At 43.5% G+C, this 24,871-nt stretch overlaps 1 protein-coding gene across 1 annotated transcript; it reads right to left on the reverse strand.

Moving 5' to 3' along the window:
- Positions 1–529: 529 nt before the first annotated feature.
- Positions 530–22,625, reverse strand: MRPL42 (mitochondrial ribosomal protein L42). The gene is made up of 6 exons (XM_084796348.1): positions 22,498–22,625; positions 20,276–20,442; positions 18,772–18,835; positions 13,624–13,708; positions 7,924–8,087; positions 530–702 (listed from the first exon to the last, which is right to left on the reverse strand). The coding sequence occupies exons 2-6, from the start codon at positions 20,340–20,342 to the stop codon at positions 657–659; spliced, it is 426 nt and encodes a 141-aa protein (XP_084652474.1). The 5' UTR covers positions 20,343–20,442; positions 22,498–22,625; the 3' UTR covers positions 530–656.
- Between the last annotated feature and the right edge of the window lie 2,246 nt (positions 22,626–24,871).

A 24,871-nucleotide genomic window follows, 5' to 3' on the forward strand; every position in this document is an offset into this window, starting at 1 on the left:
CAGTGCTGAGATTAAAGATGTGCACGTCCACACCCAGCTACATGGCTCAGTGTTGGTCTGGTTTGGTTTTTGGCTTTTTGAGACAGGCTGTACTGGACTCGCTTTGTAGACCAGGCTGACCTTGAACTCACAGCGATCTGCCTGCTTTGGCTCCCAAATGCTGGGATTGCAGGCTTGTGCCACCACACCTGGCCTTGGCTCAGTGTTTAAGATTAAGAGCATGTACTTTACCTCCAGAGGACCTGAGTTCAAGTCCCAGCAATCACATCAGGTACTTCACAACTGCTTTTAACTCTAGGTCCAGGCCAGAGACTCTGTGGGATTTGCATTCATGTGTACACATATGTACACATAATTAAAAATAGTAAAATAAAATAAAAAGAGCTGATCACTGTGAGTTTGAGGCCAGTCTGGTAAACATGAAGTTGTGGGGCAGCCAAAGAGGCCCTGTCTCAAAAAGCAAAACAAATAAATAAAAGAGAGGAGAGAAAAAGACTTTAACCTCAAACTCAGAATCGATATGAAATACGCACTTGAATATATGAAATTTTATTATTTTTCTACATAACATCTTAATGAACACACCAGGTACAATTTCTCACTGGCAAATAAGACACAAAGCAAAATGTTCTTGGTGCTTGTAGAATTAAGAGCAGTCACCTGTCTCTGGGAGGATTCAGTTTCTTACGACGTCTGTGGTACCTTGAAAAGAAGAAAATATTGGAGGTAAGATTACTCCAATAAATTAGTTATTCCATAGCACTTGGGAGGCAGAGGCAGGAGGATCTCTGTGACTTCAAGGCCAGCCTGGTCCACAGAGAGAGCTCCAGGACAGCCAAGGCTACACAGAGAAACCTTGTCTCGAAAAACAAAAACAAAAACAAACAAACAAACAAAAATTAGTTATTCCAGATACCCATGTTAAATTTCTGTGGTTATTTTGTTATTTTTATTAGAATTATTTAAAAGTCAATAAAAGTTTATAAATATACTATTACACACTTCTCAATAATAAGCTACAATCTCGAATTAAAAATGAATGCTTATCTTTAAGGAACCCTTGTATTATTATACACATGCCTGTAAAATTTTTCTTGATAATGCAATTATTTCCCTCTGTACAGAGGCCTCTTAAACTGTAAAATCATGTTTCAATATATAATAGAATTCAAGCAATGATGTTTGCAGAAAAATGCAGACTGTGACCACGAATGCAAGCAATGACGGTGAAAATGTCCACCACTACTTAACTCACTTTCGCAGTCACAAACATGCTGAAATTATAATAACTAATCCAAGTGCTAGCGTGCTGAAGTCAGCAGGATCAGACCTGCACACCACAAATCTCTGCTGGTACAATGCTTTGGAGAAACAGTGTGGTGAGACAAATCAAAACTCTCCATAGTCCTGACCTGCTGCAACTTGAAATCCTTACTCAAAGTGTCTAGGACAAGCAGTACTTGGGATTTTCAAATTTTTGCACATCTACCACAAAGTATCTTGTCTTTTTTGTGATTATTATGTCTAAGCACAAAAGTCATTTGTATTGCATATATACATTATACACAATTTAAAGATACTTGTATGTAATATTCTTAGTGTAACTGCAATTTGACTGTTGAAAGAAACCAAGGGTGGGTCTAAGAAAAGGTGTGAAGAGAAGGTGAAAATGGTATAATTCTATTATAATCTCAAAAAAATAACAAAATTCTCAAAACAAAAACAAAATACCCAGCTGGGCGTGGTGGCACACGCTTTTAATCCCAGCACTCGGGAGGCAGAGGCAGGCGGATCGCTATGAGTTCGAGGTCAGCCTAGTCTACAAAGTGAGTCCAGGATGGCCAAGGCTACACAGAGAAACCCTGTCTCGAAAAAACAAACAAACAAACAAACAAAAAATAAAATACCTACAACCAAAGCCCCACACCAAAAAAGCACCATTATAAAAGTGTTATAACCAGGTAGTAGTGGCCCTTGTATTTAAAATCCCAGCACTCAGCCAGGTGTGGTGGCACACACCTGTAATCCCAGCACTCAGGAGGCAGAGGCAGGTGGATCTCTGTGAATTCGAGGCAGCCTGGTCTACAAAGCTAGTCTAGAACAGCCAAGGCTACACAGAGAAACCCTGTCTAAAAAAAAAAAAAAAAAAAAGATTCATTTAAGGTCACATAGGTCACATACACATATGCCTGTACAGTACTACAAAGTCAGGGCTGACATACATGTCAACCTACTAGACTGAGCAAGTGGCTAGGAGGTGACAACAGTAGGGTGAGAGTGAGCCCAGGTGCTTCTGACACAAAGCTGCTCTCTCAGCAAAGAGCTGTACCTCAAACAGCACAACACTGACTAGATAGAGTTACCATTTGGGGAGCAGCTAAGGACATGTACCTACAGGGAGTGGAGCATGACTGAAATACGCAGATTTCCATTTTGTATCTTATACATCTTTAAAAGCAACATGTATACCTCTAAAAATATTGAAAAAGACATTATATATCTCATTTCTATGGGTTGTTTTGGTTTGGTTTTTGGTTTTTTGAGGCAGGGTTTCTCTATACAGCCCAGGCTGTCCTGGAACTCACTCTGTAGACTGGGTTGTTCTCCAACTCACAGCAATCCATCTGCCTCTGTCTCCCTGAGTGCTAGGAATAAAATCATGTGCCACCAAGCCCAGCTGTATGTACTTCATCTTTAAATCATAGTGAGTCCCATTCTTTTGATTTCTAGACCTTAAAAACTGCAACATTGTCAGGTGAGGTGGCACAAACCTGTAACTGCAGCACTCGGGAGGCAGAGGTAGACGGATCTCTGTGAGTTCAAGGCCAGCATGGTTTACAAGTCCAAGAGAGCGAAAGCTACAACAGAGAAACACTGTCTTGAAAACAAAAAACAAACAACAGAAAAAACCCTGAATACTGACAAATTATTCTACAAGTAGCTTGAATCTTAAGAAAAAAATGGGCAGGGCGGTGGTGGCGGACGCCTTAAATCCCAGCACTTGGGAGACACAGGCAGGTGGATCTCTGAGTTCAAGGCCAGCCTGATCTACAGAGTGAGTTCCAGGACAGCCAGAGCTACACAGAGAAACCCTGTCTTGAAAAATGGAAAGAGAAAAGAAAAGAAAAAATGGTTCACTGATGTTTAGAAATCAGTACTTTCAAACGGTATATATTACTTTAACCAAACATAAGCATGCAGGGGTCAGGGTCGAGAAGACAGCTCAGTGAGTAGAGGTGCCTGCTACACTAGCTTGCCAACCTGAACTCCATCATCATACACAAATAGTAAATAAAATTCTGTGTGTGTTATACACAGATACTAAGCAAGTATGGACTGACTGATCTGAAAGGACACTATTCTAGGCTAGATGTTTTCTTTACGCATGCAAACTAGGATCGGGGCTTCTGCTGAGCGCTTTATTGGGAGAGGTATTGGGACAATCAGTTCCACCTAATTAAAGTCTGCTTACAATTCAAAGTGCTTCTTCTCTTCACAATCCTGAGGGGTAAAGATATACTAGGAGATTACATTAATGAGCAGCCAAAAGCTAATTAGTAGCAATAAGATTAAATAAGTAAATAAGATTAAACACGGGTAAGATGCTAGAGAACGCGATCTGAGTCGTCTCCTTGCCTTCAGTCTTCCCCTTCAAATAAACTACAGTCGGGATTGTCACAGCTTCAGCGGAGTGGTTATGAACAATGTTTACAGAGTAAAGCAACCTGGAATGCACAGGAAGGAAGGAAGGAACGAGAACCAGCAAGGAAGCGGAAAAACCGGCCGGAGCTCAAGGCTCTGGAGAGTGCTCAATCCCCACAGCCGACCATGACAGTGACAGCGCATGCGGCAATCTCAGCACTGAGGTGGTGGAGACAGGGCAGACCCTGCGGCTTGCTGACCACATTAGTCTAGCTGGTGAGTTCCAGGCTACTGAACTTAACAAAATAGGCACTCTTAAAAAAAAAAAAAAAAAAAAGGTAGGACAACTTCTGATAATGACACGTGTGAGACCTGAAGCCGTCCTGTAACTTCTCTGCATACCTGCATAAAGCACCCCTGATAGCTAGACAGACAGACAGACAGACAATTTAGACAGGCAGATGATATAGACAGATAGTCAATCAGACAGACAGACAGACAATGGGGCTAGCAAGATGGCAAAGGCAGCAAAAGCACTTGCTGGGCAATGGGCAAGTTCAATCCCTGGAACCAGGGCACAAAGACTCACTCCTGAAAATTATCCTCTGACATGTATACTGACAGTGTGGCATGCATGAACACATCCACACACCTGTACACACACACACACACACACACACACACACACACACACCATTAATAATAAAATAAAAACTTGGGGCCAGGCACGGTGGTACACATCTTTAATCCCAGCACTCGGAAGGCAGAGGCAGACAGATCTCTGAGTTCGAGGCCAGCCTGGTCTACAAAGCGAGTCCAGGACAGCCAGGGCTACACAGAGAAACTGTGTCTCAAAAAAACAAAGAAACAAAAAACAAACAAACAAACAAAAAGAAAACTTGGGCTGGAGAGATGGCTCCTCCAGAGGTCATGAGTTCAATTCCCAGCAACCACATGGTGGCTCACAACCATCTATAATGTGATCTGATGCCCTCTTCTGGCCTGCAGCAGGTATACATGCAGACAGAGCACTGTATACATAATAATAAATAAATACATATTTTTCTTTAAAAATAAAAAAAAACTTTTTGTTTTGTTTTTTGGGTTTTTTTTTTGTTGTTGTTGTTGTTGTTTGAGACAGGGTCTCTCTGTGTAGCCTTGGCTGCCCTGGACTGGCTTTGTAGACCAGGCTGCCCTCAAACTCACAGCGATCCCCCTGCCTCTGCCTCCCAAGTGCTGGGATTAAAGGCGTGTGCCACCACGCCCGGCTTGTTTTGTTTTTTTGAAACAGAGTTTCTTTGTGTAGCCTTGGTTGGCCTGGAACTAACTCTGTAGACCAGGCTGGCCTCGATCTCAAGAGATCTGCCTGCCTCTGCCTCCCAAGTGCTGGAGTAAAGGTGTCTGACAGCACCTTGCATGGCAAAATAAAAACTTTTTAAAAAAAGATTTATTTATTTATTATATATACAGTGTTCTGCCTGCATGTATACCTGCACACCAGAAAAGGGAACCAGATCTCATGATAGACGGTTATGAGCCACCCATGTGGTTGCTGAGAATTGAACGCAGGACCTCTGGAAGAGCAGAAGGTGCTCTTAACCTCTGAGCCATCTCTCCTGCCTCAATAAAAACTTTTTAAGTCAACAAAAGTAAAAGACAAACAGGAGGGGCAATGAGACATGAATCACCACAACACATCTGAGAATACACTGTAATTAAAGACACAGAGCTATGAGATAGCTTATTGATTTGTTTTCACCAACTCTAACTGAACAGTTACAAAGACAGGTGAAAAGCTAACAATATAATAATCAATGTGAATACTAAGAAATAAAAACCAAAAGAGGGTTTAAAACAAAACAAAAAGAGTAATGATTAAAAGACTGGACATTGGGGAGGAGATGAGGGAGATAAGACCAACACACATGCATGAAATTATAAAATAAATATGAGTTTTAAAATGGGCTCTCCTACCCACAACTTGCCTATTCAAACATAATAAAAGTTATTTATGACACTTTTACATTAAAAAAAAAATGCAGAGAGCTGGAGAGATGGCTCAGCAGTTAAGAGCACTGGCTGAGCTGGGCCTGGTGGCGCACACACCTGTACACACATACACTCACACACCATTAATAATAAAATAAAAACTTGGGGCTGGGCATGGTGGCACACGCCTTTAATTCCAGTACTGGGAAGGCAGAGGCAGGTGGATCTCTGTGAGTTCGAAACCAGCCTGGTCTACAAAGTGAGTCCAAGACAGCCAGGACTACAAGAGAAACCCTACACAAGAGAAAAGAACAGAGCTTGCTCAGACAAACAAACATAAACAACAAAGAATACTTCACAGTTTGGTTTGGACATGAAAGAAGATTCTGGGCTAGGAGTACGGTTCAACAGTAGAACACACAACTTCAGCATGTGTGAGCCCTAGGTGTGATTCCCCAGCACTGCAAGAAAAGAAAGGAGGAGTTGATCAGGAGTGGGGGAGGAGAAGAGATTGTAATGTAGCTCAGCAGCCCTGGGTTCAATTCCTAACACTACAAATCCCAAAAGATAAACAAAAGTAAGCATGCTTTTATTTAAGGGGTGGGGTGGTGAGACGGCTTAGTGGGTAAAGACACTTGCTACCAAGCCTCAAGACCTAAGTTTGGTCTTTGGGGCCCATATGGAAGGCAATCTCCAATTCCCACAAATTATCCTCTGATTGCCACAGGCCTCCCCCACCCCATATAGGTCCTAGGAGATGGCTCAGTCATGAAAGTGCCTTCCATGTAAGCATAAGGACCTGAGTTCAAATCCCCATCGCCTATATAAAAAGCCTGCCAGGATGGCAGTGGACACTTGTAGTTCCGGAACTGAGAAGGCATGACAGAAGCATCCCAGGGACACGCTGGCCAATCAGTCTAAGTAATCATAAGACCAGTGCAGGAGAAAGACCCTGTCTCAAAAGGTAAGGTGAGAACTAGAGAGATGGATCAGAGGTTAAGAGCACTGGCAATTCTTCTAGAGGACCTAGGTTCAACTCCCAGCACCTTCATGATGGCTCACAACCATCTCTAACACCATCTTCTTACCTGCTGTGGCACTGCATACATGTGGCACACATACATCCAAGTAGGTAAAATACTCATGCACGTAAAACAAAAATAAATAACAGGGCAGGAGAAAAAAGAAAATAAGATAAAGAGTGATTGAGGAAGACACTCAACAGTGATCTCTGGCCTCCATGTGCATGCACACTAGCATAAAAATGCCAAACAAACATACACACATATGCCACAAACACATAGGCACAAAGAGAGAAAGTTTAATTCAAAACAACTACAAAAAAAGAAAACTAGAGCCATAGTCAGACAAAGGATAAGGACAGCACAATGTGGTGGGCAGTGGTGGCACAGGCCTTTAATCCCAGTGCTCAGAACGAAGAGCAAATTTCTGAGTTCAAGGGCAACCTGGTAGACACAATCAGTTCTAGGACAGCCAGGTCTTCACAGAGAAACCCTGTCTCAAAAAATAAACAAACACCCCACACACACACACAACACAGTGTGAGCATTGTAAAAAAATTGTAGCAGGGCATGGCAGTGCACACCTGTAATCCCAGCACTCGGGGAGGCAGAGGCAGGTGGATGAGGCTAGCCTGGTCTACAAAGTGAGTCCAGGACAGCCAAGGCTATACACCAAGAAACCCTGTCTTGAAAAAACAAAACTCCCCCAAAATAAACAAAAAACAGAATGGCAACTAGTTTTGAAAGGAACTGAGAACAATACTTACTAAGACCAAATCTGACCCTGTACTTTTTTTTTTTTGGCAGTTATTCAAAAATCTGTAAGAAATGGATAAACAGCATCTAGGGAGATGGCTCAGAGGTTAAGAGCACTGCTGCTCTTGCAGAGGGGTAGGCTTGGTTCCTAGCAGGCACAGGGTGGCTCCAGTCCCAGGGGATCTGGTGTACTCCTCAGGCCTCCTGACACAAGTGTAGTGTACTTACAGATAGACAGATCACTCATCCACAGAAGGTAGGAAAGTAAATAAATCAGCACTGGGAATAAGATCAGCTATTATCAGGAAGGAGGATTGAAAACTGTAACTAAAGTCTAGCATAAACTAGGAGACTTTTTGAAAAAACTCCTGCATTCATAAAGCTAAGGTGTTCCTTTGTTTTAACTCCAGCCCGTGCAGATTGAAGAACAGACTGGAGCAAGCATCCTCGGGGTCAAGTTTCCACACGCAGCGCTGCGGCAGAAGCTGTGGGAGGAGAAGCGGGTGAGACTTACAGCCCGTGCGGGTACCAACGATGCTTCGTCGTGAAGAACACCTTGCTGAGCTGTTCTATCATGGGTCCCTGCTCAAGGTGGTTGCTTTTTTCTTCTAATTTGGTTTTCAGCACTTGCTCGTGTGTTTCGTCATTATTATGCAAAAGATCTGGTTGAGGGATAGGCTACAAAAGAAGCAAATTGCAAACAATAAGTCGAGAACCATTCACTGGGAAGCGCCCGGCTTTATGATGCAACAGCGCACCGCCTTACTGTGGGTAAGTGGCCAGGCACTTTCCGTTAGTTATGTTACTCAGAGTTAGAAATACTCTCTACTCACAAAAACCTTTGGGTTTCTTTTCCAATACTAAAAGTTCTCATTCAATTATTTTCCTCAGTAATAAGGTACTTGTTATTTTTATTTCTATTTCCCCAAAGTATACACTGGGGTCCATATTATTTTTTTAAGTTGCAATTTGACAGTTTACCTTATATAACAAATGAGAGAAGACCTCTAGGGTGGCTTGAATAAGAATGGCCCCCACAGGTCATATATTTGAATGCTTGGTTCGCAGCTGATGGACTGTTTAGGGAGGACTAGGAGGTTTGGCTTAGTTAGACGAGGTGTGTCACTGGGTGGGGGGGCTCTGAGGTTTCAAAAGCCCCTGCCAGGCCCAGTCTCCCTCTCTGCTTGTAGATTAGATACAAGAGCTGGGCGTGGTGGCACACACCTGTAATCCCAGCACTGGGGAGACAGAGGCAGGTAGATCTCTGTGAGTTCTAGGCCAGCCTAGTCCAGGATAGCCAGGGCCACACAGAAAAACCCCGTCTCGAGAAAAAACAAAGAACAAGATGTAAGCTCTTAGCTATTACTGCTCCAGCATCATGCCTGCCTGCCTGCCGCCATGCTCCCTGCCAGGAAGATCACGGACTAACCCTGACACGGTAGGCGAGGCCCCAGTTAAATTGGGCATGGCATCTCTTCACAGCAATGAACAGTGACTAAGACACCGTCTCACTGAACAGCGACAGTCCCAAGCTGGGCATAGGAACGGTGCATGCCTGCAATCCCCAAACCCAGGAGGCAGAAGCAGGAAGAGCTCTCGCAGTTTGAGGTCAGCCTGCTGTTGATAGTGAGCTGCAGGTCGGGTAAGCACAGACTGGGACCCTGTCTCAAAAACAAACAAGCAAAGCAGCAAACCAGTCGGGCTAGTCGTAAGCCACTAACTTGCTAGCAGTGTGGTATAACGGCTAGCATGGGAGAGCATAAGAAGAAATAGTAATGAAGACTAAGAACAGCGCTCTGTGTCTGGTCCTGCTGCTTAGTAGTGCTATAGCCAGCGGCAAGCTAAATCCTTACTTCCCTCCTGTAAAATCAGGAGGAGCATCCATCTCACAAGGGTTGGTGAAGGTCAAGTGAATGTATAGGGTGCCTGCTGTTCCTCAAACTGTTACAGACTTCATTTCCCTAAGGCCCCACACAGGACACAAGTGCTATTTTTAAGTATATTTTAAAGAAGTACTCCTTAGACAGTTAAAGCAATCTTAAAACAGTCTCTTTTATCTAAAGCAGAATGTTAGTCATTGTAAAGGACCATCGCTTGAAAGCACTGGCAAGCACAGCATCAAAGCTGTAAAAGCTGTCAGAATCAAAACAGAGCCACACCTACAGTGTCAAGCCTCAGCTAAAAAAGTGTGTAAATAAAGCTGGGGCTTCTGAGAAAGCCTCTTGCATATATATCTGATAGCAACAACTGAGACTCACTCAAAACCGCAGCCTGGAACCAAGTCCACTGCAATTGCACACCAAAACTATACTCTGCCCGGCAACTGCCTGGTCAGCCTCACGCTCCAGCACCCTTCTTACTGACTCCCATGAGGAGGAACTGGTGTCTCAAACAGCGTCTGTAATCCTCCTCAGCTTGCCATCAGAACCGTCCCCTGATCCAGCCTGCGGAGTACAGCTGCCTCTCACCACAGTGTTCATTTCCAAAGCGCTGTGCTCACAAATACGATGGTATCTACCCCTGCTGCTACCTGACAGGCTGCCAGAGGCTTCAGAGATGAGCTTTCTCTTTTAGGTTTGGGTATTTGTTGCTAAAGGTCAAATGTATTAAGACAGGTGTGTTGGCACTGACCTGTCTTCTCAGCACTGGGGAGGCAGAGACAGAGGACTGTCATTAATCTATGGATATTCTGAACTATAGAAGGAGTTTTAAGATAGCCTGGATATCATACAGATCCAGCCTGGGCTACAGTGAGATCTGACCTCAAAACACTAACGTTTTTACTTTTTTTTTTTTAAGTTTTTTCAAGACAGGGTAAGAACAGTGATGTCTCCGGTCCTGCCACTTAGTGGTAGCTCTGGCTGTGCTGAACTCACTCTGTGGACCAGGCTGGCCTCGAGATCTACCTGCCTCTGCCTCCTGAGTGCTGGATTACAGGTGTGCACCACTATACCTCGGCTAGATTTCCTCACTTAAAAAAATTTTTTTTAGCCGGGCACGGTGGCGCACGCCTTTAATCCCAGCACTCGGGAGGCAGAGGCAGGCGGATCGCTGTGAGTTTGAGGCCTGCCTGGTCTACAAAGCGAGTCCAGGACAGCCAAGGCTACACAGAGAAACCCTGTCTTGAAAAAAAAAAATTTTTTTTAAAAACAATATTATAAAGAAGGTGTTTGGAGCCAGCAAGATGCCTCAGCAGATAAAAGTGCTTCGTGAAAAAGCCTGACAACCTGAGTTTGAACCCTGGTACCAACAGAAAGATAGAACTGAGTCTACAAAGTTATCTCTGGCCTCCACACTCATGTCATGTGTCTTAGTCAGTGTTCTACTGCTGTGAAGAGACCCCACAACATGGCAAGCCTATGAAGGAAAGCACTGAATTGGGGCCTGCTTACAGTTTCAGAGGTTTAGTGCATTATCACCAGTGTGGGAAGGCATGGCGCACACAGGTCGGAGAAGTAGCTAAGAGTTCTACACCCAGATTTGCAGGCAGCAGGAAGACAGAGAGGGACTGGCTTGGGCTTTGGAAACCCTAAAGGCCTCCCCCACTGACACACCTCCTCCAAGGCCACACCTCCTAAGCCCTCTCAAGTAGTGTCATATTGCAGGATATTTGATCCCATTGTGAACCCTGAGATTGTGAACTATAAAAACCTGTTTCTTTTTTGGTGTGGTTCAGCCCTAATACACAGTATTTAAGACAGAGCTCTTTAGCTCTTTAAGCTTTCAGCTTTTGCCTTTTCCTCCTGGGCTGCCGGGTGAGCTAGCAAGCTGAGTAGGAAGGTTCCTACTGAGCCATCACTCCAGCTCCAAATGCACCGACTTAATTACATCCACACTTTCTTTTTCTTTATTTCCTTTTACACCAGAATCCCCCAGTACAATGCCTTTATCTTCCTTTAATAGAAATCCTGAGTCACAGGAAAATATTTTTGGAACATATGTACTTTAATAAAATATATACCAGGCAGAAGTAGGAAGAAAACTCTGTTTGCTTGTATCTATGAAAGACAGTCCTGTTCTAGATTCACCAGGGTCGGAGCAAGAATAAGACTGCAGTGCAAGAACGGAGGAGGAGAAGGCGGACCTGGACTGACAAATAACAGCCACAGATACAGTACCAAAAACTATCAAACCAGAAATCTCTAAGTTGTCTGTCCATCCGTCCATCCGTCCATTCTTCCTTCCTTCCTTCCTTTTTTAAATAAAACCTCAAACAGAATTTTTTAAAAAGTAAAAAAAGACCAGACACTGGCAGTGCCTGTCTTTAATTTCAGGACTTGGGAGGCAGAGGCAGGTGGATCTCTGAGATCTCCATAGACCAGCCTGGCCTACAGAAAGAGTTCTACAATAGCCAAGGCTGTTACATAGAGAAACCTTTTTTTTCAAAACACAACACAACACAACAAAACAAAACAAAACAAAAAAGGTAAGAAAAGACAGTAGACAGCATAATGTGGCAAGTCCAGAGTCCACGATTGAGTCTGTTTTAAACACACAGAACAAAAAAGTAAAAATACACATTTTGAGCAAAAAATAATAAAGACAGGTCAAATTAAAATAAATTATACTAAAATGCATTTTTATCTTGTGCATGATTTTTTTTTTAAAAGAAAAAGAGAAAAAAGCCGGGCGTGGTGGTGCATGCCTTTAATCCCAGCACTCGGGAGGCAGAGGCAGGAGGATCGCTGTAAGTTCGAGGCCAGCCTGGTCTACAAAGTGAGTCCAGGACAGCCAAGACTAACATAGAGAGACCCTGTCTCAAACCCCCCCCCCCAAAAAAAAAGAAAGAAAGAAAGAAAGAAAGAAAAAATTAAACTAGACAATTAATAATATTTGCCCATTGGGGGCTAGAAAGATGCCTCAGCAGTTAGAAGCACTGGCTGCTCTTTCAGAGGAACCGGGTTCAATTCCCAGCACCCACATAGTAGGTCACAACTATCTCTAAGTCCAGCTCCAGTGAACCCAATGCTATCTTTTGGCTTCTGAAGGCACAAGCCTTGCACGTGGTGCACGCACATGGTGCAGACAACACTCATACACATACAAAATAATACTAAAAACAAAAACCCCATATTGGTGTTACCGAAAAAATGGCCGAGGCTAGAGATAGCTCAGTGGCTAAGAGTGCGCTGCTCTTCCAGGGACTTGAGTGCAGTTCCCAGCACCCACTGCAGGTAGCTTACAAACACCCACAACTCCACCTCCAAGGGATCTAACATGCCCTTCTGTATGCTCTGGTCACCCATACACACCTGGTGTCCACACAACACACACACACACACACACACACACACACACACACACACACACACACACACACACATGAAATAAAAATAAGCTTATTTTAAAACTTGTTAAATTCACCAAACATTAACAAAGATTCTTTGGGCCTTTGCAATGGCAATGGTCCAGCAGGACAGCACTGCCCCAGGCCTGACCACTTGACTTTCAATACCCAGGACCCGTGTACATGCACACACACAAGTGAATCAGAATCAACAGCACAAACGCTGTGAAACAGTACTTTTTTTTTTTTTTTTTTTTTTTTTGGCTTTTCGAGACAGAGTTTCTCTGTGTAGCCTTGGCTGTCCTGGACTCACTTTGTAGACCAGGCTGGCCTCGAACTCACAGTGATCCGCCTGCCTCTGCCTCCCGAGTGCTGGGATTAAAGGCGTGCGCCGCCATGCCCGGCTGAAACAGTACTCTAAAATACAAGTCTTTCATGACATATGGTAACACACATACACACACAGAAACACATACACATACACATATATGTACATATATTTTATGACACATGATAGTATAGGATATATATTTTGCAGTTTTATCTTGTGCGTGTGAGTATGAACATGCGATACAGGGGATCTGACCTAAGCCTCACAAATCCTAGGTGAATGTTATACTAATGTCCTATATTAACAAACCTTTTAAAGTGTTTAAATTTTATACAAGCTCTAAGATGACTTTGCTGTCTTCCTGCTTGAGGCCAAGTGGGTGGGATTATATAGGTCTCTGCCATCAGGTCTAGTTTTTCTCAAAATTTTTGGGTCAGAAAAATGATGTCTTAATTGCCCTTCAATAGTTCTCTTATATACTAAAAAACCTTTAAGGAAAAAATACAAAAACTAAGAGGAAAAATCAAGACAGTAAACTAGAAAAGTTGAAAGACCCTAAACAAATAAAGGCTATCAGACCAACTTCCCGTACATACTTTGGTGTGTTCGTAGGGAATGTCCACAGAAGGGTGGTGGCACACGATTGTCTTGCCGTCGGCTGTCAAAGCGAGCTCTACTTTGCTGGAAAAGAACGTTAGAAATACACTTAGACTGCACTCAAGGCAGCACGATTGCTTTTAGGTTTGGGTTTTAGGGTTTTTTGAGACAAGGTCTCACTCTGTAGTGCACACAGTCACTACTCTCACTATGAAGCCCACACTGGCCTCAAACAAATGGCAGTCCTCCTGCCTCTGCCTCCAAAGTGACTAGATAACAGGCACATACCATCACGTCTAGCAGAATGGCTTTATTCAGATAGGATCTCACGTGTCCCAGGCTGGTTTCCAAGGCTCTGTGTAGCCAAGGATGACCTTAAACTCTTGGTCCTTATGACTTTATTTCTTGTTAAGATTACATGTATGGGGCTGGAGAGATGGTTCAGAGGTTAAGAGCACTGTCTGTTCTTTCAAAGGTCATGAGTTCAGGTCCCAGCAACCACATGGTGGCTCACATCCATTTGTAATGTGATCTGACTCCTTCTTCTGGCCTACAAATATACATGCAGGCAGAACACTGTACACATGATGATAAATAAATAAATCTTAAAAAAAAAGATTACATGTATGCTCAGCTAGAATAATTACGTTTTTTTTTGAGGGGGGCAATATTAGAGACAGGGTTTCTCTGTGTAGGCTTAGCTGTACTAGACTCACTTTCTAGACCAGGCTGGCCTTGAACTCACAGCAATCTGCCTGCCTCTGCCTCCTGAGTGCTGGGATTAAAGGTGTGCACCACCACCGCCTAGCTCTAAGTTTCTTTCTTTCTCTTTTATTTTTTTTTTTAAAGATTTATTTATTTGTTATTATGTATACAGTACTCTGGCTGCATGTACATCTGCAGGCTAGAAGAAAGCATCAAATCACATTATAGATGGTTATAAGCCACCATGTGGTTGTTGGGAATTGAACTCAGGACCTCTGGAGGAGAAGTCAGTGCACTTAACCTGTGAGCCATCTCTCTAGCCCTCAGTTTTTTTCTTAATTTGGCTATCATACAAATACTTGAGGGGTGTGTGTGTGTGTGTGTGTGTGTGTGTGTGTGTGTGTGTTTTGTTTTGTTTTTTGAAACAAGAGTTTCTCTGTGTAACCTTGTCTGTGGCTGTCCTAGAACTAACTCTGTAGATCAGGCTAGCCTTTAACTCACATCGCTCCACCTACCTCTGCCTCCCAAGTGCCGGGATTAAAGTTGAGTACCACCACAACTTACAGCTGAATTCTTAAAGCTGAATCTAACTAATTGAATTTGAAATAGATTCTAAGCAGTTAATATTTAAGGTGAAAGAGATTCGTGCACTGTAGCACTTAAAATTTAAAAATCCATTGGGGCTGTAGAGATGGCTCTGTGGGGAAGGGTGCTTACTGCCAAAACTAACGACAGGAGTTTGGTCCTCAGGACCCACATAGTAAGAGAGAGCTGTCCTCCAACCACTACATGCATGCCATGGCACACACACAAATAAACAAATGTGATAAAAATGTATTTATGTAGTGTTGCTAATTCAAGTTGAGAAACTATGTTAAATGTACTTATATGCTACAATAGTAAAATAGTTCAATTTAAATATAAAATTAATTAATCACAAATTGCTAAAGGGAACATGTTATATTGCTTGATTAGAAAACCTAGTACCAGGGCTGGAGAGATGGCCCTGTGCTTAAGAGCACTAGCTGTTCTTCCAGAGGACCTGGGTTCAATTCCCAGCAACCACACGGCAGCTCACAACTGTCTGTAACTCCAGTTCCAGGGATCTACTGCCCTAACACAGACATATATGCAGGTAAAACACCAATGAACACAAAATAATAAATAAATTTAAAAAAAGAAAAGAAAAGAAACCTAGTATCTATAGCATGAGTGAAAACTAAGACCATAGTAGAATATGTCAGTTTAACTACTTAAGGAAAATAAACAGTAGTGACTATAAACTGTACTTCAACTGCATTAAGTTGTTTCACTCTGATTTTACCACTGAATTCTAAACATAACTGCAATAACATTTCCACTATTAAATTATATTTATTTGTTTGCTTATTTGTTTTGGGCACAGAGATGGGTCTCAAACTGTACCTCTGGCTAGCCTGGCCCTCACAGAGCTTCACCTGCCCCTGCCTCTCCAGGGCTGGGATCACATAAGTGCACCACCAGGTACAGCCCAAATGAGGTTTTTAAACTTTGAAAAAAAGATTTATTGGCCAGGTGTGGTGGCTCATGCCTTTATCCCAGTATCAAAGGCACAGGTAGGTGAATCGCTGTGAGTTCGAGGCCAGCCAGGTCTACAAAGTAAGTCCAGGACAGCCAAGGCTACACAGAGAAACCTTGTCTTGAAAAAACAAAAAACAAAAAACAAGAAACAAGAAAAACCAAAAAATAAAAAATAAATGTATTTGTTGTATTTTATGTGAATGGATGCTTTGCCTGATGTATGTGACTCTTGTGTGTTCCCAGTGTCCTCAAAGGTCAGAAGAGGTTATCAGATCTTTGGAATTGATCTTATGAACTGAGTTATTAAGTTGACAAGTGGGTACTGGGAACCAAACCCAGGTCCTCCTGCAAGAGCAGCACACACTCTAAAGCGCTGATCCATCTCTCCACCAGCACCACTCTTTAGAGACAACTCACTAGACAGTCCAGGCTGGCTCTGATCTCCAGATCTTCTCGCTTTAGCTTTCCAAGTGCTAGGATAACCGTCACAGCTGGCTTTAGGAAGCTTTACACAATATAAAACACTGACACTACTCAATCTGTTTAGGTTGAATAAAAATATAACCTAGTTTAATTTCATCACTAGCTACTTAACTTAGTAGTCATTGAAAGTACAATTAAAACTAGTGCCAAACACTTGCTCAACTGTGTTCATAGCAGCTTTATTCATAATAGCCAGAATCTAGAAACTACCTAGATGTCCCTCAACTGAAGAATGGATAAAGAAACTGTGGTACATTTACACAATGGAATACTACTCAGTATTAAAAACAAAGAAATCATGAAATTTGCAGACAAATGCATGGAACTAGAAAAGATCATGTTAAGTGAGGTAGCACAGACACAGAAAGACACATATGTACTCACTTACAAGTGGATTTTAGCCGTATAGTACAGGATAAACATACCACAATGCACAGACCCAAAGAAGATAACAAGGAGGATCCAAGCTTAAATTTCATTCAGAAGGGGAAAAAGAAGTCAGAGGTAGTGACTGAAGAGAAGGAACAGGGTAAGAGAGGGAGCACAGAGAGATATGAGGGTGGAGAGCAGACATGGGGGGAGCTGGAATGAGGCCGGGGACAGAAGGCCTGTAAAGAAAAGAGAAACTGTGGCGGGGGCATCTCTGAGACAAGCTGGAGACCCAAGTCAGGGTAGGTCCTGGGAGGATGTGAGGGGGACTCTAGCAGGGACTCCTGGTAGCAGAGGCCATAGAGACTGAAGAGGACAGCCTCTAACTAGGTAAGTCTCCCAGTAGAGGGAGAGGATCATCAACCCACTCACAAAAACTTCAACCCAAAACTCACCGTGCCTACAAGGCGTGCAGGGATAAAGATAGAGCAGAGATTGAGGGACACAGCCAGGCAGATGCCAAAACTAGACTTTGTCCAACCAACATCTGGCCCACCCCCCTGGGAGAGAGCCAACCCCTGACACTATTAATGATACTCTGCTATGGTCGCAGACAGGAGCCTCTCAGAGTTATCCTTTGAGAGGCTCCACCCAGCAGCGGTTCAAACCAGGTGCTGAGACTCACAGCCAAACATTGGGCGATATGTAGGGAGTCCTATGGTAAAGTGGAGGGGAAGGAAAGAAGGACCTGAAGGTGACAGGAGCTGCTAAAGTAGACCAATAGAGCCAACCAGGGCCCAGAGGGGCCTGTTGAGGTTGAAGCCATGCACTGACTGGCCTAGGCCCCCTACAAGGATATAGCCAACGGGCAGCTCAGGACCCTGGTTCAATTCCCAGCACCTACTCACAATGAAGTCAGCAACTCCAGTTCCAGGAAATCTGACACCCTCTTCTGACCTCCACAGACAGCAGGAACACACATGGTGCACATACATACCCGCTCGCAAAAATACCCCTCCCACATAATAAATTTAAAAGAAAACATAAAAAAATCCTGGGCATGGTAACATACACATAAGCATTGGTGGGAGAAACAGGAGTCCAAGGCCAGACTCAGCTATATAGTAAACTTGAGTCTACTATGCTGTTTTTTGTTTTTTACTAAAATTTGCAATAAAATCCACATGACTTAAGAAAACATATTGCATTTTCTGCACATCAGCTCTGCTGCAAAAAATAAAAATACAAATAAAAATGAGGGGCTGGAGAGATGGCTCAGAGGTTAAGAGTGCTGACTACTCATTCAGAGGTCCTGAGTTCGATTCCCAGCAACCACATGGTGGCTCGTAACAATCTGTGGTGTGATCTAATGCCCTCTTCTGTCATGCAGGCAAGCACTGTATACATAATAAATAAATAAATCTTGAAAAAAATAAAAATGAATACATCATATGCTATTTCTAGTTCTTGGAATAGTGATTAAGTTGAATAAATACCAAACAAATGATGCTGAATACAACAGTGTAATTTGGAATTATTCAGTATCAAACAAAAGACAGATAAATAGATATAAACCCTAACATAAAGCTATAAAAGTGAATTAAACTTTGCAAAAAGTTAAAGCCTGCTTCAGAAAAAGCATGTTACAGCAGACATGAGCGTTCGCTGCAACACAATGGTAATTGCTTTTATCTAAAATGTGTACACTCTGGATACCATATCAATAAGACACAATTTTAAAAACAAAACTAAAGACAGAATAATCAAGCCAGGGAGGGTGGTGCACGCCTTTAATCCCAGCACTTGGGAGGCAGAGGCAGGCCAATCTTTGTGAGTTTCAGACCAATCTGGTCTACAAAGCGAGTTCCAGGACAGACAGGGCTACACAGAGAAACCCTGTCTCAAAAAACCAAAACAAACAAAACAAAACAAACAAAAAAACAGAAAACTCAGAAAAGCAAACCTAAGATACAACTAAGACTGCTATTTTCAACAGATTTTTTTTTTTCAGATTTTGTAAAAATACATACCAATTGTAGTCATCTGGAAGAGAAGAGTATGTAGACTTATAGCAAGCACTTGACAAAGCTCCATCTGCAAAAACCCAGAGTACAATAGTTTAGCTCACCTCTCATAAAGGTAAATGTAGATGTCAACCAATAAGCGCCTTTTGTTTGCTTTCGTTGGTCTCTATGAGAGAGAAGAAGGGGACTAGGGGGAAGCTAAAGAGCAAGGAGAGGGGGACACAGGAGGCCAGCGAAGGGAGGACTGCTCCATGTTCTCCCTCATACGGAAATCTAGATTTAAGTATACTGTGTGACACCAACAGGAAAAGGAAGACTAGGAAGGAACCAGCAAAACAAAGCAGGAGGAATGGAGTGAGTGAGTACGTTACATGGATCAGGTATGCACAAAAAGGTTATAATAATGAAAATAGGGGCGGGGCACTTTTTTGGGGGATGGGGAGGTGATGTCTTTTTTTTTTTTTTTTTCTCTTCAAGATAGGGTTTCTTTGTGTAGCCCTGGCTGTCCTGGAACTGGCTCTGTAGACCAGTCTGGTCTTGAACTTACAGAGAACCACGTGCCTCTCCCTCCCAAGCGCTGGGATTAAAGGCGTCTGCCACCACTCTCCGGCAAGTCGTTATTTTGTATGCTGACTAGAAGATACAGCAATTTGATTTTTACTAATCAGTATTTTCTGAGTCTCACTATGTAGCCATGGTTGTCTGAAGCTCATTATGTGTGCCAGGTTAGCCTTGATCTCAGAGGCCCGCTTACCTCTGCCTTCTGAGCTTTTAGGATTACAGACTTGAGCCACCACGCTCATCTCACTACAGTGACTTTTGGTTGTTATTCTGAGACAGGGACTCTCTCTCTCTCCATAGCCCTGGCTGACCTGGAACCCACTATCCAGTCCAGACTGGTTTCGAACCATAGAGATCCTCCCGCCTCTGCCTCCCAGGCTGGGATTAAAGGCATGCGACATCATGGCCAGCTCACTACAGTAACTTTTAAAAGCACAGATAAGCCAGGCATGGTGGTATACAGCTTTAATCCCAGCACTCGGGAGGCAGAGGCAGGTGGATCGCTGTGAGTTTGAGGCCAGCCTGGTCTACAGAGTCCAGGACAGCCAAGGCTACACAGAGAAACTCTGTCTGGAAAAACAAAACAAAAAAGGGATGTAGCATAACTTATTCATTCTCTTTTTGACTAACATTAAATTTCGTCTTCTTTTTATGATTGCAAATAGCAGGCATATAAAATAACAAAATGCTTTAAATATTCTATATTTGAAAAAGCATAGCCGGGCGTGGTGGCGCACGCCTTTAATCCCAGCACTCGGGAGGCAGAGGCAGGTGGATCGATGTGAGTTCGAGGCCAGCCTGGTCTACAAAGCGAGTCTAGGACAGCCAAGGCTACACAGAGAAACCTTGTCTCAAAAAACCAAAAAAAAAAAAAAAAAAAAAAAAGAAAAAAAGAAAAAGAAAAAGCATAGAACTTTTTTTAATTATTAAAAAAAAAAGCCTCACTTACTTTGGATTGGAAATAGATGCGTCCAGAGAGTTCTGTTTGATATCACCCATTTTACTGCTGCCGCCATGATCCTTATCAAGTGATTTTTAAAAAATCAAAACAAAAACCCGGTATTGTGAAGACAGACTGCCTCTGAAGTCAGTCTCTAGGCACCCGGATTTTCACTCCTGCTTAAGAGATAAAGAAGAATCAGTTACCAAAGTAAACAAACACTACAGTAAGAGAGGAGACATGAGGCAGCGCTCGTCACTTGCAGACAAGGCCTTTAAACGTCGCGGCTGTACACGGCAACAGGCCCAAGAGTGGTGACATCAGACATGAGAAGGCCAACGGCCTACACCATTCTCCTAAACGCACCCTTCTCACCACTCAGTGCACTCTGTTTCTCTTCCTGGGTGCTCAGGAACCACATACTTACTTAGAAAGCCGTTCACACATAAGGCAACAGCGCACAAGCCTCCTCAAGCACCAGGGGGTCTACATACTAACATCCAAGTACCACACAGAAGACCTAAGCACTTACAGTAATATTGTTTCTGATGAAAGGGAAAATTCAACAAGACCTATCTTTGGTCCATAAAAATCCTAAGAGGAACAAGTTGCCATCTTAAAGGTTTTAAACAAAGTGCTTTTTTTTTTTTTAATTTATTTATTAAGTGTACAGTGTTATCTGCTTGTAGGCCAGAAGAGGGCATCAGGTTACACTATAGATGGTTGTGAGCCACCATGTGGTTGCTGGGAATTGAACGCAGGACCTTTGGAAGAGCAGGCGGTACTCTTAACCACTGAGCCATCTCTCCAGCCCACAAACTGCTTTTTATCACCATTTCATCTTTACTGTCTCACAACATTTAAAGATATGTCAAGGCTTCCTTGGTTTTTGTTGTTGTTGTTGTTTCGTTTTGTTTTCTTTCAAGACAGGGTTTCTGTGTAGCTGTGACTGTCCTGGACTCACTTTGTAGACCAGGCTGGCCTCAAACTCACAGCGATCCGCCTGCTTCTGCTTCCAGAGTGCTGGAATTAAAGGCTCAAGCCTTCTTTTGAATCATGAATCTTATTTTATTTATTTTTTTGTTTGTTTGTTTTTCGAGACAGGGTTTCTCTGTATAGCCTTAGCTGTCCCGGACTTGCTTTGTGGACCAGGCTGTCCTCGAACTCACACTGATCCTCCTGCCTCTGCCTCCTGTGTGCTGGGATTAAAGGCGTGCGGCACCACGCCCGGCAAATCATGAAATTTTTTTAAGGACTTGCTTCTAAAGACTTGGGAGCTGCTCACTTAGAAACTGGGAAATCTGGGGCTGGACAAATGTCTCAGAGGTTAAGGGCACTGGCTGCTCTTCCAAAGGTTCTGAGTTCAATTCCCAGCAACTCACAATCATCTACAATGAGAGTTGGTGCCCTCTTCTGGCCTGCAGGCATAGATAGATGCAGGCAGAATGCCGTGTAAATAATAAATACAGGAGGCAAGTCATTAACTAAATGGCCTTCCAATTCTTCAGTTGTAAACTTCAGGAAGCAACTACCGTTTTCATGAGATATTACAGACAAATAGTGGTATGTAATTACTGCGCTCCTACTTTCTTTGTCTCAACGACTGACTGTGCCCTTCCCTAGCTCACTCAACAGGCAGGAAAGGGAATAGGACCCGGGCTCATGGCTGACATTAGCAGAACCCTGCAACTTGCTAACCCGCGTTCTTTCAGCGTGCTATGTACTGTTTTAGCTGCCCACTGTTTAACTGGTGGCATGCACGAGACACAAACTCACGTCCTCTGATTACAAGACAAAAATCAGGCGTTTGTGGGAGACTTTACGTTCCCTCTGTTCTCTGCCTAGCTAGCACGCCCCCGAACTATCGCTCCAGAGAGAAAACTTCCGAGGCACCGAATTCAGTTCCAAAAAAAAAACAAAAAACAAAAAACAAAAAAACGCCCTGGAGGGTCTGAAGTTTGAGGAAAGAGAGCACAGGAATTATTGAAAGACTTGGATCGGGAAGGGTCTCAGGAGTCGCAAGGTCAACGTGGTGCAGGCGGACACACGGGTGGTGTGCTACAGGGAGGGCGTAACCACACGCCGGCCAGTTGGCGGGATGCAGCCAGGGGACACCTGCAGCCTCGCCTGGCGGCCAAGGACCGTCAGAATAGCCCTCAACAGCTACGGGAAAGCTTTCCAGACCTATTCTAAAAGGGAAGAGAGCAGCGGCGACCTCCACAGCTACTCACCGCGGGCCCGCCATCTTGCTTCAATCCTGGTCCTAAAGACGCCTCCCAGCGCGCGCCACAGGCCCGCGAAGCACTCTGGGAGTCGTAGTCTCTGCGGGAAAAGCAGGCCTGGTTGCTGAAGGAAGGCTAGAAGGGTAGGTAGCCATGGCCACCCAGTATTTTGCTGCAGACGCTTAGACTCAGGGTTATCAAAGGTGCTCAGACAGCAAAATCCCTACCCTCCCGATTTTAGTAGCGGGTACTATTATAAAATTATTTAGTATTCAGAGAGATGATAGACTATTCCGTAATGGATGAATTCAGTTTTCTCATTGAAGACAAGATGCCAGGGAATTCAAATGTGAGGCCTAGGATCTGATCGGCTGGATGTAGGAGCTGAAAGGGCGACATTCCAGGTGTGATTTGTTGACTAGCTTGAAGGCTAGTCAAAACACAGGAGAGGAAGGACTAATAGCGCCGATTGGAAGTTGTCTGATAGGGGTGGAAATGAATTCCCTTTGGGAGCTGTTGACTTGGGGATTCATCTGAGGTACCCAAGCGGTAATATATGAAGCAGGCTGGTACAGAGATTTGCCTAGAGAGTAAAGGTTAGGCTAGATAGGAATATAACGCCTTGGCAATGAGGGCCGGTGATTAGCTTGGTGATAGAGCATGCCTGAGGCCCTGGGTTCATCTCCAGTACCACAAAAACATAATAAAGCTATGGGAATATTGGGGTGGTGTAGTGTAGTGGGGATAAATATGTTTTTGTTTTGATCCCAAGTGTGGGATGGGGAGCAGACTTGTGAGATAGCAGGTGATGTTTATCCACTAAAAGACTTCCTGGTGGTGGGGGGTGGGGTGGGGCTTGGTTTTTGTCAGCTGAAAAACATCCTAGTACAGACTCTGAGAGAAATATATATATATCCAAAACAGGAGGCTTTTTGAGTCTTGGTATTGTTTGGCTGCTCATCGCTCCACTTCTAGACGCTCCTAGAGAGAACTATTCCAGGGAAGGCTTCAAGGCTTTGGGTTCTGGCTGAGGCTCTGGTTCCGGTTGCTCCAGGTTCCAGCAGCAACTTGGGTGGAATTGCTGGTCAGCTGAAATCCTGCTGACTCCGCCAGGGGAATCGTTCCCAGAAACTGATACCCAGAAGGTTTCACTCTTGTTCTCCTTAATCTCCTTTCCCTCCTGTCTAGGGCAGTAGGGCTGTAAGGGAGGTGCATCCATTTAATAAGTTCATAATAAAGTAGAATTGTTAAGGAAACTGAGCCTGCAGTATAGGGAGAAAATATGGGAATAGCGGAAGAAAGCTCCAAACAGGATCCAGGGGGCTCTAACTCTTAGAGATCAAATGTAAGAGGTCATCTGGCATGGAAATATCTGAAAAGAGACATTCTAATAAACAAACAAACAAACAAACAAATAGCAAACTCAAAACACTAGCAAATAGCTTACATTGGCATGCATAAAGGTGATTTGGCCTGGAATAGTGGTGCACACCTTTAGTCCCAACACTAGGAAGGCAGAGGCAGGTGGATCTCTGTGAGTCCCAGGCCAGTCTGGTCTGTGTAGAGAATTCTAGAACAGCTATGACTGTACAGGGAAACCCTGACTAAAAAAAAATTAAAAAAAAAAAGACAAAAATTAGTTGCATAATAAGGTAATTGATCTAGAAATGACAAGAATTGTTTTATAAATTTATCTGTATTACCTGTAGGCTTGGTTAGCAATCAATCAAGACACACTTGTTATATTTTAAAATAGCCTTAGTTAGCCTGGGGCAGGGCAGATAACAATCTTCTAAACTACTTTTCATAGTAGGGCCTCAGGCATGGGATCCCTGCCTCAATCCCATGCCATCTGCTTCTAATAACTTCTATCAAGCTACCTCCCATCCATAATCCCATATACTTGTTCATGTTCTTCATCTGGGCTGGATTCTGCATCCACGCCGGCCATGTGCTTCTCCTCCATCTAACCCATGGCGGCCTTCCTCTCTTCACTTCAGGTCTCTCTCCTCTCCTCCTGGTCATCCTTTTGTTTGTTTGTTTGTTTGGTTGGTTGGTTTTGTTTTTTTTTTTTTCCCCGAGACAGGGTTTCTCTGTGTAGCCTGGACTGTCCTGGACTCACTTTGTAGACCAGGCTGGCCTCGAACTCACAGCAATCTGCCTGCCTCTGCCTCCCGAGTGCTGGGATTAAAGGCGTGTGCCACCACGCCCGGCAGTGGTCATCCTTTTTTTTCCCCAACATTCCTCTCTCTCCTAGCCCCACTTATCTCCTTTGTTCTGCCCAGGTGGGATGAGTTTTTATTAAACAAAAGGTGGGTCACACAGACAACAAACAGTAATTAGTATCAAAATACATCAGACCATCCCCCAACAACAAGACAAG

This window comes from Acomys minous, assembly GCF_964271855.1.
Source record: "Acomys minous genome assembly, chromosome: 9".
NCBI classification, from domain to species: Eukaryota; Metazoa; Chordata; class Mammalia; order Rodentia; family Muridae; genus Acomys; species Acomys minous.